The 14,289-nt window shown below is 35.2% G+C and overlaps 2 protein-coding genes across 2 annotated transcripts; both read right to left on the reverse strand.

Annotated features, from left to right (window-relative positions):
* Window positions 1-1,490: 1,490 nt before the first annotated feature.
* Window positions 1,491-3,030, reverse strand: LOC129319457 (protein STRICTOSIDINE SYNTHASE-LIKE 11-like). Its single transcript, XM_054964528.1, has 3 exons — window positions 2,793-3,030; window positions 2,444-2,716; window positions 1,491-2,120 (listed from the first exon to the last, which is right to left on the reverse strand). The coding sequence occupies exons 1-3, from the start codon at window positions 3,023-3,025 to the stop codon at window positions 1,631-1,633; spliced, it is 996 nt and encodes a 331-aa protein (XP_054820503.1). The 5' UTR covers window positions 3,026-3,030; the 3' UTR covers window positions 1,491-1,630.
* A 2,029-nt stretch (window positions 3,031-5,059) lies between these two features.
* LOC129320450 (phenylalanine--tRNA ligase beta subunit, cytoplasmic) lies at window positions 5,060-12,917 on the reverse strand. Its single transcript, XM_054965911.1, has 20 exons — window positions 12,737-12,917; window positions 12,605-12,660; window positions 12,431-12,528; window positions 11,890-12,019; window positions 11,690-11,805; window positions 11,380-11,446; window positions 10,719-10,760; window positions 10,512-10,553; window positions 10,247-10,323; window positions 9,626-9,752; window positions 9,363-9,530; window positions 8,530-8,658; window positions 8,282-8,413; window positions 7,956-8,090; window positions 7,599-7,673; window positions 7,160-7,267; window positions 6,726-6,821; window positions 6,534-6,617; window positions 5,539-5,653; window positions 5,060-5,372 (listed from the first exon to the last, which is right to left on the reverse strand). Exons 1-19 carry the CDS (start codon window positions 12,792-12,794, stop codon window positions 5,585-5,587), a joined length of 1,809 nt encoding a protein of 602 aa, XP_054821886.1. The 5' UTR covers window positions 12,795-12,917; the 3' UTR covers window positions 5,060-5,372; window positions 5,539-5,584.
* Between the last annotated feature and the right edge of the window lie 1,372 nt (window positions 12,918-14,289).

Here is a 14,289-nt window from a genome sequence, read left to right on the forward strand (position 1 = left end):
ATATTTTTTTATATTTTGCCATAACCTCATAGACTAGTTCTGAGGCTTTTATCATGGCCACAGGATGGGAAAAGTACCGGCCTGGACCCCAAAAAAGAAATTGCAAATCCAGTTTGGATGGTTCTAAACAAATTTCTTTATGTCAACCAAGTTACATTTTATTTTTTATCATCATTGTCAGCCTTGTGTTAATTTATTATTAATAATTTAATTTAAAAATAATCTTTTTATAATAATTTATATTATTAAAATTAATTTTAAAAAATAATATCAAAATAAATTATATTATAATATAATCAATTATAATTAAAATTCATCATATTAATTAATTATTTTTATAATTAATTATATTCAACTGAAATCCAAACGTAACAGCAAACAATTACCTATCTTGGTCTTGGTTTATACTTTACACTTTCAGCGTTAATGTTTTATTTTTAAAAATAATTACATTTTAAAAATTTGTATTTTTTTTTTTTTTTTGCCCCTTTCACAAACAAGGAGGTAACACATCACAGTTACCTAACTGAACCCATACATGCCTTATCAGGCCAATCTAAATCCGTAAGCCTCCGAAGCTCATCCGGTTGGTGCATGATCGCATGAAACCCAAGAGAAGCAGCCAGATCCAGATGCTCCTTTGCTAAGAAATCAGCAGCTGTGTTACCCTCGTGTCGAACATGCTGCACTTGTACCTTCCAATCCCGTCCACGAATGCTCTGAATCTCCATCACGAGAACATAACCGTGATGTTCTGGATTGGGTGCACGAAGAAGAAGTTCTGACGTGTCCGCAGAGTCCGATTCCAGTATAATTCTTCGAAAACCAGCTTCCCATGCCGATTTGAGACCAACTAAACAAGCCCATAGCTCAGCAGTTGAACAATCGCCTCCATCTAAACGACATATAAAGCCATTACAAAACTGACCCCTGTCATCACGAATCAAACCACCGCAAGCTTAGCATGGTCAGATAAAGTGAAAGCCCCAACAGTTACAGTAGAACTAGGTGCAGGGATTGCTAGTCGTCGTTTCCCATCGTTGAAGGTCTCAGTCATCACCTGTGCCCGAGTAACCACGTCATCTTGCCGGATCAGCTGCCTCTCAAAACAAAAGTATTTCGACGATGCCAAAGACTCCAGCAAATCACTGTGAACAACGCCCCACAACTCCCGTTATAACCACTATCTTTCTGTGAAATATTCATCAATAGCCAGTCACGTTATTTGAAAGACGTGAAACGAGGCCAGATCGACGGTGAGACCAGCTTCTGCCACATAAGTTTTGTTTGAGCACAGCCTCTAAGGCCTAAGCACGTCTATTTTAAAATTATCATTTTCTTGTCGATTTGGATTTCATTTTTTAAGAATGCTGTTGACAAATAAAATTTCAAACATATTAAATTAATATATTGAGTGTCTTCTGTTTTTCTAAGAAGAAAAGAAAAATTAAAGTTAGCTAAAGAAATCACACATTTGTTACCATAACCAGTGATCAAAGAAGTAAATAAATATTATAAATCTCACTAATAATTAAAACACTGGCATAGGAAACATCAAGTTAATCTAGCTGTATTAGCATTATTCCCGACCACACCAACGTAGCTGAGCTTTATTCTGAAGCTTGAGTCTCTATGGCATGAAAACATTGGCATAGGAAACATCAAGTGAAGCAGCATACAGCTTCCCATTAAACTCCTGAACTTCACTCACCATTGCAGTACCATACTCCTCAACCAGAGCCACTTCCTGCAAAACATAACCATTCCCATCCACTCTTACTGCCAGAGGCAGAACTGGCGACCTTGATGGCGGTGGTGATCCGATGGGGTTATTCATCGCCACCCAGAACTCCCCGGCTGAGTTCCTCTTGATATTATCTGGTCTTCCAGGAAGCTGTAAGAATATTTCTGGTGTGTTTTGTTTGTCACCTTTCAGCCAGAATCTCAGGACTCTGTTGGCCATGAACTCGCTCACTAGCACATATGAACCGTCTTTGCTTACAGCCACCCCTGATGGCACTGCAAGATCTCTCAGCAACACACTGGTTTCCATTGTGCTTGGGTCGAATTTGATCAGGCTTCCTGAATTATCTCCATTTCCAAGTAGTGTCTTTAGATCTCTGAAAATTTTATTCCACCAATCAGTCGTTAGAACGAGGACAGAAACAAGAGTGAAACAATCCCAGTTTATTACTTTCTGATCACTTTTGATCGGTCTGCCAATTTTTTCATTGGTTCTCTAGTTCTTAACGGTTCTTCCATTATTTTTGGGGTGTTATGACTAGGATGATCTGGTTTTTAATCTCTTCTGCAGATTTAGCGAGAAGATATGCTATTTCATTGAGCTAAATCCTTTGAATGCTGTTAATTTGATCCAATTGTTTATCATGTGCAATGATACTATCGACCTTATGAAGAAAACCAAGAGGAAAGAATTGTTTACCTGATCTGGTAAGTAGAGCTAGCTTCCGTGAAATAAACAACTCCAGATTGAGGGTCTATATCCAAGCCTGCTAGAAATCGAAACGATTTACCTTCTACACACGAAACAACTTGGGTGGGAGACCCTCCATCGGAATTCACTTTCAAGAGTCCAAGATAAGCATCTGCTATATATAGTTCGCCTGTCTGGTAATTGAAAGCCAATCCCAATGGCCTCCCACATGTTTTTTGAATTTCTGAAAAGTCAGAAATCCCATCACAGATAGTCTTGTTCCTGCAGCACCAGACGTCACAGTTTAATCAGAAGCAGACCTCCTCTTAAAAGGGCACTTGTAGAATTACGAAATTACCTGTCTGGCGAGGAGAAAGCAAATTCGACAAAACCATCACTCGGTCCTACATATTTGAAGATTCTTCCATCAGAACCACCAGTGTAAGGTCCATCATCGGCTGGATCAAATGCTAGAGATTCAGGACCTGTGACTGGTGATGGCAGAAGGAGCCTGCTGATTATTCTGTTGGAGGAAGCAATAGATGGAGAACAAAGGAGGACTGTGAAAACGAGGATAGCTATATTCCACATTATTGCTAAATTCTAATCAACTCAAGGTCCTGAGGCCGAGGTTCATGAATTATTTACTATCTATGCAAAATTTTCTTTTGTCCCTTCCCTCATAACGCCGAACATCATCCTTCACTTGTCGCAAGTGGAAGCCAGAAGGATGAATTTGGGGCCGAAATTCCGCGGCTACATTCATAGCATGTTAAACTTTTTTTGGAATGATCTATGAATAAGAACTACATTTGCGGCACGTAAGGTCAAAGATAATTGAGCAAGTCACAGGAGGCGCGAGCTCTTGCCGACATATTTTTGCAGTTTTTGTGGCAAATCCATTGTAGCTTGAAAGCTCTCGAGTTTGATCATGCTTGAAGTATGAAAACACCGCATCTCAATTGCCTAGCTGGGATTGAGAAATTATTGACAAATAGAATGTGAGATCATGAAGGGGAAGGTCTTCAATTAACCGATTCTCATCATGGCGTTAATTTCGAGGTCGGTTGCGGAAAATTATACTAATAATAACAGTAGTAGCAGCAGTGTTAATATTAGACACTCCTCCGTATACAAAATCACATATATTAATCAATCTTATTAAATACATTTAATAATTTTATTTTTTTAAATAAAAATATAAACTTTAAAAATACCCATAACTTAATATATTAAAAAGAGAATGGATGAAAATTAATTATAGAGAAAAGAAAAGTAATATTAAAATAGTGCATTTAATGAAATTTTAATTTATTTAAAATATCTTTTATTTTGGAACGGATAAACTTTTTTAAAAGTGTCCTATAATTTGAGACGAAGGAAATATTAGATACATATGTGGGTAAATATAGTCGCCAAAATTTTCTAATGAAATACTTAATTTGAATTACTTGCATTTATTTTTAATTAAAGTAAATAATCAGGTCAAAGATATATTAAAAGATTAATTAATATTTACTTAAAACGATAGTTATTTTTATCCAAAAACAACTAATTGAAATGAAAATGGTTGCACCCAAACAAATTTGCACAGAATTGTTATCCTGGTTCTCTTTACATTGAGCAAGATAACGTCTATGCGAACGAGGCTAAATCTTGCACACCCGAAAAATATGGTAAAAAATTACACAAAAGCTTACTTTAGATTGTATTCTTTCAAACTCGTTTCTGACTCCGACCAAGCATGAATTTAATATCTTTGCCTTCTTGATTATATGACATGCTCATCAGATTTAGAGGATCCTTTGCTCGTATTAATTATGCAATGTCCAACATTGTATTTAAAATCGGACATGACTAGTCCGTCAGACCGGTGATCCAACCACATGTTCGACCCGGTTTTCTAATGTGAAATGAATTTATTTGACCCAAGTTGATCGGATGACCCGGGATTAATAAAAATCAACCTGGCTAACTCCATAGGTCAAGCGAGTTTTATATATATATATATATATATATTTTCAAATTCTGATGCATTGGAGGTCAGCATATAAAAAAAATTAAAATAAAAAAACCGCAAAAGCCTAAATCTCTTTCTCTTGTTATCATTTTCAATTCCAAACACTCATTTTTTCTTTAAAAAAAAAAAAAACTCGCTCTCGGATTCATTCTTGCCATTCTTGATTTTCTTCGATCTCCTTCCTTCGCCGTCGAGTCTGCCCAAGTCCACCTTGCTGTCAAGTCTCCTGCCTTATGAACATTGCTCAGGTGGTCGACATTGTTGATTTTGAGAAAATTCAAAAGTTGAGGTGATTGATGTTTTCTGCCCATTGGAAAGCGTAAAAGGACATTGGAAAGTGTAAAAGAATTTCAACCTAGAAACAGATAGGTAGGAAAAATTTACATATCATAAATTTTATACATTTGCATTATTTTTTAAAAAAAAATATTTATTTATTATGTAATAAAAATATATATTATTTTATTATTACCAATTTGATTCTTGTTTGACTCTCAATTAAACCTCTAACCACTGATCTCAACTAGTTCGATGCCCAGCTTAATTTTTAAAACCTTGATGTCCACTGACTTCCCCATAATTGACAGGCATTTTCACAGCTCTCGTTTTGTATCAAACACAAATCTCAAAGGTATCAATATCGTCCATTTGGCCAAAATCAAAGTTTTTCCTTCCCAGCCAAAGCTATGTAACTCGAAAGTTATTCCTATCAAGTAATAAATAGCTTCTCATGTTCAAAACTGTGAAATAAATGAACAGCCCTAGGCCTTAGGGAAAATATGTCATTTCCTTTCCCTGGCTACTGTTGCTCTGAATTCCCAGGAAATTCATGTATGATGCACCAAGTAGAGGTAGAGCTCCCGATTCACAGCTTGAAGGTGAAATGTAATCAAAAGAAGGGGAAAAACATCAACTTACCTACAGATAAATCAAATATCAGCCCAACCAGGATCACAGGGAAAAGAGAATGAACAAATGACCAAAGATACTTGATCAAGAAAATACAAACTTTCTTTCCGATGTTATCAAAAAGAAAAAAGAAAGAAAGAAAAGAAAAGAAAATACAAACTACATCATCACTTACAATAGACAATATGATGAAGACACTTGCATTTTGCAGTTAATTATCTCTATAAGAAGCTTTCAATGTTGAGTTCTACGAAGGAGCATGGATCAGGGATGTCAAAGTTGCTTAGTACCTGAAAGAAAACATAAGAAATTCAGGTGATAATGCGTCTGACTCCAAAGTACATTATCTGATTACTTTGTTCCTGAAAGGATATTCTAGAAGTTTTAGATGCAAATAATGTGCAATGTTGAGGAAAACGTGCCATGTCAAATAGACACATTTATTGCCACGGAGATTCAATTAATTATTGGAAAACTGAAGTATGCATTGCATGCCTCTCCTAATTATTTCCACAATTCCACCCATTAGACAATACCTCTTGCACTGTCAGTTATGGCCGTATTAGCATATTAGACAAACTATAGACAAATGCAAATATAACAAAATACACCCCTACAAACACAGGGATGCAAAACGGACCAATAACTTTCCATATAAAGCCCTGTTCGTGAGTGATGTCGCCTTTTCCTTTCGGTGATTTTTGGCAGCAAAGTTTACAAATTTGCATTTGATATCTTCAATAAAATGCTTCTTGTGGTTCTGAGAAGCACCTAGAAGGACGCTTCTCAGAGCTGTAGGGAGTTGGGACTTTAAACAATAAGGACATTAAAAAAAGAAAAAGAAAACAAAAGAAGAGCATTCAATAACTCCAAAAAATTAAATTATCATCCTTACAAAATTTGAAACCATCCATTAATTTTGCAACATAATTTTTCATTTTAAAGTATCATAATTGCTTATAAGGATATTTACCGAACATTGCTGTAAATATGACTCAATTCATAGCATCTCAAATCATCACCATCATTTTTTATCAAATAGGAGTTTGAATGTTCTTCCACAACAATGTCTTCTGTATCATCGACATTTTAGCAGCTTTTAAAACCCATAACATCATCAAATAGGCCCTAATCAAGCCAACACAATTTTAGTGATCATAACTCAAGTACCTCTGGGTGAACAATGCCAAAAGTGCCAATGTGCTGTCCTTTGTAAATGATTTTAGCTTGCCTACCCGAAAGAAACTCAGGCTCCTTCATTTAGCAGTTATGTCAAGTAATCAGAAGCAGCATAAAACTTTAAGGAAAAAATGTCAGAAGGCAAACACACACACACACAACATCCATGCAATTTATACTTACATCTGACCGCTCAATATAATAACCTGTTCTATCACCTGGTAAAACAAAAGGAACCCCATTCTTTTCCATTACTCTGTCAACCAAGCCATGAATTATCTGCATAGCATTGAAGCAAAATTCAGATGATAATTCAATTTATGCTTCTTATCTCTGGAAGGAATTCATTGTAACAGCAAGGAGCACCAGTATTTATCATCAAATAATCAATAATAAGCTTTATAAGAGGTAGAGCAAGTGAATGAAAAAAAAGTAATTTAAGGACAATTAGGGGAAAAAAAATTAGAACTGTATGTGGTGATTCCTTCATGCTTTTTTTTTTTTAATTACAATTTAGTCAGGTAGAGACAGCTATACATAAAGGCTTCATGCATGATAACTTGTATTCAAAGAACTAAGAACTAAATGAAGTTCCATGACATCAATGCTTATTATACCTCAAATCCTGCATTAGAACCACAGTAAAGCGCAGCCAGTTGACGTTGATTTCTTGCACCAACATCCCTTGTGTCATCCAAGACCACACAATCACCAACTTCAAAAATCTGAACCAATAGATAACAAAAAGATGAATTACAAAACCTTGTTATGATACAGAGGCATTGCTAGCAAATACTTTATAGGAACACCAGACTAAGACAAAAGGTACTTTAGTGCCAATAAACTGATTATCCATTTGGCACAGAACCCACAAGGTAACATTGACACCTTTATTAAAAAACAAGGTGGTTGAAACTCCAACTATATATGCATAATCAGCAATTAAGTTGATATTCTTATGGAAAAAGCTATTTTGACAAAATAAACAACAAAATTAGCTGATTAAGTTAAAAAATCCAACTGGTTAACAGATATAGGCAAGAGTTTAAATAATACCTTTATGGGCTTTGGATGGTCCTTATTGTGAGCCACAGTTTTCAAAATGCCAGGCATAAGACTAGTTCGAACAGCCTGTGAGATCAGGATAACAGATTAACATTTAGAATCTAAAGCCATATAAGAATTGAAGCGTGAAAATAATAGTAATGCAACTTTGAGGGAAGATCGGTGTGATCAACTTTGTGAAGGTCAGGGAACTGCTGGGCCAAAAATGTATACTTGTATGTAAATATGATGTATTCAAACTCAGATGGGTGGCTAAGAAAGGCTTGGCATAAAAAAATAAGGTAAAATAAAATTGCAACCTCAACATCAACTAGTTTCAATATGCTGGTATAATTAATGTATGCAAACCTCAAAATCAGAAGACCTTGGGTTTCCAATGATAACAGCTACTGATCTATCATCTTTACGATTCAGCATGCCAAAATTTTCCTCAGATGAGCAAAGTATAAAAGTCAAGACCTCTGTGAACCCAATCATTGCAACCTACAAAGAAGATTAGGGAATGATGAAACTCAGATAGCCAGAAAAATTTAAATAAATTAAGCCTAATGCATATAATGAAAATGATATACTTTAAAAATTTAATGCATTATTTTATAGATAGGAGTTGCATATATTGTAATGTTGCAAAGCATGAATCTTGAACCATAAGGGTTAAAGTACTTGCATTATACCTCTTTTCTGATAAGATCACTGAGTTCATTTAAAGGAAGTAATGTCAAGGAAGCAGCCAATCTCTTAGAGCCTTTATTATCAGTAATTGCTTTATCCTTAATGGCATTGAATCCATAAGCAATTGCAACATCCTGCAGACAGAAAAATGAAACAAACACATATCAACCTGTCAGCACAAGATGCATCCAACAGTTTTTGACAATTCGAATGGCAACAGTTTAGTGAGCGAGCAAATTCCTGCCAATACCTCCATAACATCACATGGATGAAGAACGTCACTTCTGGTAGGAGGAACGGATACAACGATGTTACACTGCCTATTGTCAGCCACAGATTGTTTGGCATGCAACTGCATTCGGTTTAATAGTCCGGTGACCTGAAGAAAAGGAGAAGCCTTGAGAATCAAGAACAGCAAATTAAACATTATTTAATGCTTTAGTTACTTCAGAAAACATCAGAATGCTGAATCTTGCATTAGATAAGATAAAGTGAGCATGTGTGCTATGTACTTAAGCCAATGGACCATAAAGAAAGTCATGACGTGAACAAGAATTAAATGATAGGCTGAAGTTTATCAACAGCCAATTTGCAGCAGAAACAAGCCACTTAATCTAGATGTTGCTTTGATGTAACTTGATATTAAAGTAATTGGAGTATCAGTACAATCCTCTTCTATGAGGAATGGAAGAGGTCGAGGTGGTCAAAATTTACTAATAATCTGCTACAGTGAATGGACAGACAGGAAAATGCAAGAAAATTGAGAACGGGGAAAATGGCAGAAATAGAAAATAATCCCTGAACTTTCAAGAGGTTCAGGACTCTTCCCAGCCAACGTATCTTTCCTTGCCTTCTCCCTAGGCACAAAATCCTAGGTAACAGCCATTGACCTCTACAGCATGAGTGGGCTTGGGTCCACCTGTAGTCCTTTTACCATCATAATCAGACTTAGACTTGTCCTTATCCAGTATATTGGGCCATTGCCTCTTATAAACTCAGCCCACAAAGCTATTGGGTACATCAGGATTTGTGAATGATTATGAAGAACATTTACAATCTACGTAAGTTACAAGAAATAAATACCTCTTCTATTTCCAATGAAACCCCAATCAGTCCATTTATGTAAGGAAGAGAAACTTCCATGTTGTAGATAGATAAATCAGGATATATGCATGACTTTCCATTAGAAGAAATTACTTCAACTGGTTCGATTACAAACTTCTTCTCACAGTATTCTGAAAAGGCTGTTACCTGAGAAAAAATAGAACATCCTGTCACCATCTACACATTGGAGAAGAGTAAACGTGGGGTTGAATGGAGAAACACAATGAACTACAATTCTCTACCATTGTATTCAAAACAATCTTTGCCTTTGTCAGGTCAGTGGCAGTACATTCAATAAATACGTTCTTTGTCTCCAGAGTGATAGCTGAATGTGCACCATTTATAATTGGGGGTAAAGATAAAACAGTTCTGTCAAAGAAGTACAACATGTCAAAAATTGAGTTGAACATCATAACTTGCGTGAGAATAAGGTCAAGGGCTGCTAGTTATCAGTTCACAAAAATTACAATCTACGGAAAACAGAGAAGAAGTAAAATCAACAACGCTGCTTCTGAAAGTTGACCCAATAAAAATACAAGTGAGCCATAAAGTCATTTAAGGGTACACAAAATTACCTCTTGTCAGTTAAGGATACAAGACTATCTATGATCTTATATTTTACATTTGTTTTGTAATTATTAGACAGTATCTACAAACTTGTATCTACCTATGCTGTAATTAGCATGAAAAAAATCAAACAGAGATCGAAGTCAGCATCCATACAGTGATTCAACAAAAATTAAATGTGAATAGGGCATCCTGGATGCAGACACAAGTTTGCAATAGCTAAACGCATACAGAGCAAAATGTTTTAAAACATTTGTAAGCTATTCGATGATCAGTATGCTACAGAGATATAATACCTCTTAGAGTCATATATAACGGGGAACACTGGCGAGCCCTCAATTATATGCAGGAATTTCTTCAGTTTCAAATCTGACTGTCAAGCATAAACCAGATAAATATTCAGAGATGTCTCTAAAGTCTAAACAACAGTGTTCTATAAAAAGATACTGAACATCAATAAATTATCAACCCATAAATTGAATGAACTCCAAGAAAGTGCACAAAAAGAAACCTGTAGCCAGCTATGCTAAATCTAACAAAGAAATATTTGTAAGAACTCACTTTGTAGAACTCCATAAGCTCATCAGCCCTGAAGTTCTTTTCCTACAGCACCAAAAGGGAAAAGAAGATGAAAGATTAATTTCAAAACAAATATTCAGAGAATAGTTAAAAATATCCTATGAGTATTATGCTACAGGGGACTACTTAAGCTGTATACTTTGCACAAGAAACCAAAATGCCATAATTATTTATTAAAAAACAAAATACCTGCTTTAGTGGCACAAAAAATATACTTGAAGGTGGTAAAGCCTGAAAAAAATATATCAAGTAAGAATTATCAATAATGAAGCCTTGCAGTAAAGCCTGGTGAATACATCAACAGCATCATGCTGCATTTATGATACCAATAAACCCTGAAACACAACAATAAGTAAGAATTCAAAGCATTCGGGCAACAATAAAATGAAACATGGTAGGCCATACAACTCCAATAGTAAGAAATGTGGAATCCTTCAATGCTTCTTTATGAGGATAAAATCTTGAATAGATTGGCTTAAGAATGAACAATACTAGCTGGTCCCAAAAAAAAAAAAAGAATGAACATTACTAGCAACTTCTAACTGGATCTTAACATGAACCCTACCAATCAGCGGTTTCAAACATGGTTTAAGGCCATTTATCATACAAAAGTGCAAGCCACACTAACCAATAAAGAAAGAGATGATTTAATAAAGATTGCAAGAAGATCCGTTTAGTGATAAAAAAGATGCCGAGGCTAGGCAGCAAGTTCCAAGTTCTTTATAAGTAGGCTTCAACTTTCAACATAATCTCCAAGAGTTCTTTCAGATCCAGAATCCCTATTTTGTTTTTCTTAATATCCTCTATATACAATATAAAGAATATTGCTGGTCTACATTTTAGTAGAAACCTCATAAGTAAAAGGGCCTTCCAACTTATCCAGATCATGAGTGCCAATTGCAACAAGAGTTCTTCGCCTGGAAAAAAAAGATGAAGATTAAACATAAAAATAAAGTGTTGTAATGATGCAAAAAAGGCAATGCAGTTTAAAATTATAAAAGCATAATTCAAAAAACCAAAAAGCAAGGCTTCCCCAGTTTTCTTTGAAAGATAATAAAATAAAGAATCTAAAGATTTAAAAATGATAGAGAAAATATCAACCAGTAACCAATCGTGCCCAAAGAATGTTAATAGCAAATAATTGAGTCAAACAACATTACCGGCAAATGTTTTGATGAAGCTTGTCCTGGAGATCAATAAAGCCGTTGTATCTTGCTTTATCAAATGTTACCCCTCTCAATACGGCACAAACAACATATGGACGAATCAAAGATGTCTACAATGAGTAACACAAGAGACACGCCTCAGTTTCCTATCAGTAAATGGCCTAATTAAAAAAAATGCAGGGTAGCATAGTTACCTCTGGCTTAACGTGCATTTTGAGCATTGCAGTTTTACTAACGTCAGCCAAACTATACGTAGGGATTTCCTGTAACCCACAGAACACTCGGAGGGCCTGAGCTAGCCCTTCAAGGCAAAGCAGGTCATATCTGTGCAAGTACAAGCAGCTTAGCTTCGCTCTAGCAATAATTTCCTAAATCATACTTCATTATTTCGCTAAACTCTCAGAAAGTATAAAGATTGCAACCAAAACAAGAAAATCCCAAATTCAATGAGAAACATAAGACATAGCCGCTAAATAAAAACAAGTGGTTCAACCCCAATTGATTCTAGGCAGTATCGAGCCAGGAGACTAGAACTCATTAAGTGAACTTAAAATGGAACTTAAGCTTGCTTGTATACCCGAAAGGAAACTTCATCAACCAACAATAACATTCAACGTATTATGAGGTCATACCAAAGACTCGTTTTTTGGGAAGCAAGGGCTAATTTACACCAGCATTTTGGTTGCATCTGCGCGTACGAAGAAATTAAGGGGGTAAAATTAAATGCAAGGGTACCTGTTGGCGGGAACTTCGATTTTGTAGATAACTTCTTCATCTTCATCAGCTTCTTCTTCCAAGTGCTTTTCTTTTCTGGCAATTGCTTTCTCAGTAGTCTGTCACAATCACATTGTACCGGTCAGATGAATCAAATTTCTATCAAAACTGGAAAGTTTTGGTCAAGGAGCTTACGACGTCGTCAAGCTCGATTCCAAAACTGAAGCACAGGTCTTCGAATTCTTCTTGTGCTGAGAATTAAAAACAACAGCAAGTGTCAGTAATTGTCGTGCATAAGAAATGCTAAATAGATTGAAATGGGCTCACTGTAAGTTCTTCCTAAAGCTGCAAACAGACGATCCCGCCCGACACTGACAGTAGGCATGGTAGTCTCTCGGAGTCGCTACTGCAACCTCCTCGTGCTCAGCGGAGCGGACGGCTTCCGCGCTAGGTTTTAGATTGCCCAAGATGTGGTTTCGCGGCTTCACCCAGTGGCGCCCACAAAACAGCTCGCGAGAGAATTTATTCTCGCTTTTGAAGTTTAATAAGATTTAACATAAAATTTAGCAAGATGCAAAGTTCGAGGTTAGCGTGGAATAATTTTTATTCTTAATTTTTCATCTTTTCTTGCGACATATTCTTTCTTTTTTAATTCCAAATTCCAAATAAGTGTCCTGAGAATCAAGCATCCCTCATTGATACTATTTTATAGAAATTTTAATTAAAAATCTTATTTTTTTTAATTGAAGCTATACCCTGGAAATTTGTATTTATGCACACTTCGAGAAAATAATGATTTAAAATACGAGAATGAAATAACTATTTCGTGAGTGTGTCTGTGTTATCTAAAATGTGTACTACCTATCTTTTCATCAAAAAATGTTGTATGTACTTACCTTTATGTATTTAACTAGTTAATTACTCCATCATTATTTTCTACAATTGTCTAATCTCTTATGAAAATTATCTATCGTGCATACTCATTTAGCTTATTATTCACTTCTGACGAATTTGTTGGCCAATACTTTCATGCTTTTGGTTAAGGTGATCGACCTGCAAGCCTTTCAAATATATGATGAGTTCATGGGTATAAAACTTATGTCCTCTCATGCATTTCTAAGTGTAAATACGAGGACTTGATAAAAATATCCAAAACAAAAACAAAAAGCAAATGGCATTGTCACTAATTGGCATATCAAAAGCATAAGCATGTTGAAATTTCAGAATCTCTCTCAATGTTATATCAAGCGCTTTTAAAGCAACAATTGCTTGTATTACAAATACCTCGTCATATATTATTAATGAAATATGAACTATCAATTATATAAGGTGATTATCTTGTTTTACATTATAAATGAAGAATTCGTTGTTGTATGAGATGTGTAAAATTGAGAGTGGATAATTTTTTGACTAGCAACAATAACAAGGCTATTACACACACTCAAAGCTACAGTTAGAATAATCTTCCCCTCAATCTCAGCAAGGCCAACAAAGTGTTCCAAAATACACACACACTATATATTCTGTCAATGCTACCATAACTATATACAAAGATCAACCTGATAACATCATATTAATGGCACATTTTGAATTGTTAAAAAACTATAAGTCTACCTGTGCTATGCACGAGAAATATTCCATCATATGGGAAAAGTTATTTTAATTTGGAAAATATTAATCTTTTGCATTTTAAAACAAAAGCTAATTAAATTTATTACGAGGCTTCAATCAAATCAATTTACAACATGAGATTAAATGAGTTAAAAGTGGTTGAACAGATCCATGTGTTATAAGATCCATTTGTGAATTTGTTTAAAAATTTAATCTTCTATATATATATATATATATATATATGGTTTAAAAGAATGTATTTGAAGTTA

The sequence above is a fragment of the Prosopis cineraria genome, unplaced genomic scaffold (assembly GCF_029017545.1).
Source record: "Prosopis cineraria cultivar Desert tree isolate PC_DT_omini unplaced genomic scaffold, ASM2901754v1 PC9, whole genome shotgun sequence".
Lineage (NCBI taxonomy): Eukaryota > Viridiplantae > Streptophyta > Magnoliopsida > Fabales > Fabaceae > Prosopis > Prosopis cineraria.

Coding starts and splice junctions, on each gene's coding strand:
- LOC129319457 (XM_054964528.1), bottom strand. CDS start 3,025: ATGTGGAATATAGCTATCCTCGTTTTCACAGTCCTCCTTTGTTCTCCA. Junction 2,717..2,792: donor GCTTTCTCCTCGCCAGACAG/GTAATTTCGTAA, acceptor CTGGTGCTGCAG/GAACAAGACTATCTGTGATG. Junction 2,121..2,443: donor AGCTCTACTTACCAGATCAG/GTAAACAATTCT, acceptor TAAAATTTTCAG/AGATCTAAAGACACTACTTG.
- LOC129320450 (XM_054965911.1), bottom strand. CDS start 12,794: ATGCCTACTGTCAGTGTCGGGCGGGATCGTCTGTTTGCAGCTTTAGGA. Junction 10,554..10,718: donor TTTTTGTGCCACTAAAGCAG/GTATTTTGTTTT, acceptor TTGGTGCTGTAG/GAAAAGAACTTCAGGGCTGA. Junction 9,753..10,246: donor GTTATATATGACTCTAAGAG/GTATTATATCTC, acceptor CTTCTTTGACAG/AACTGTTTTATCTTTACCCC.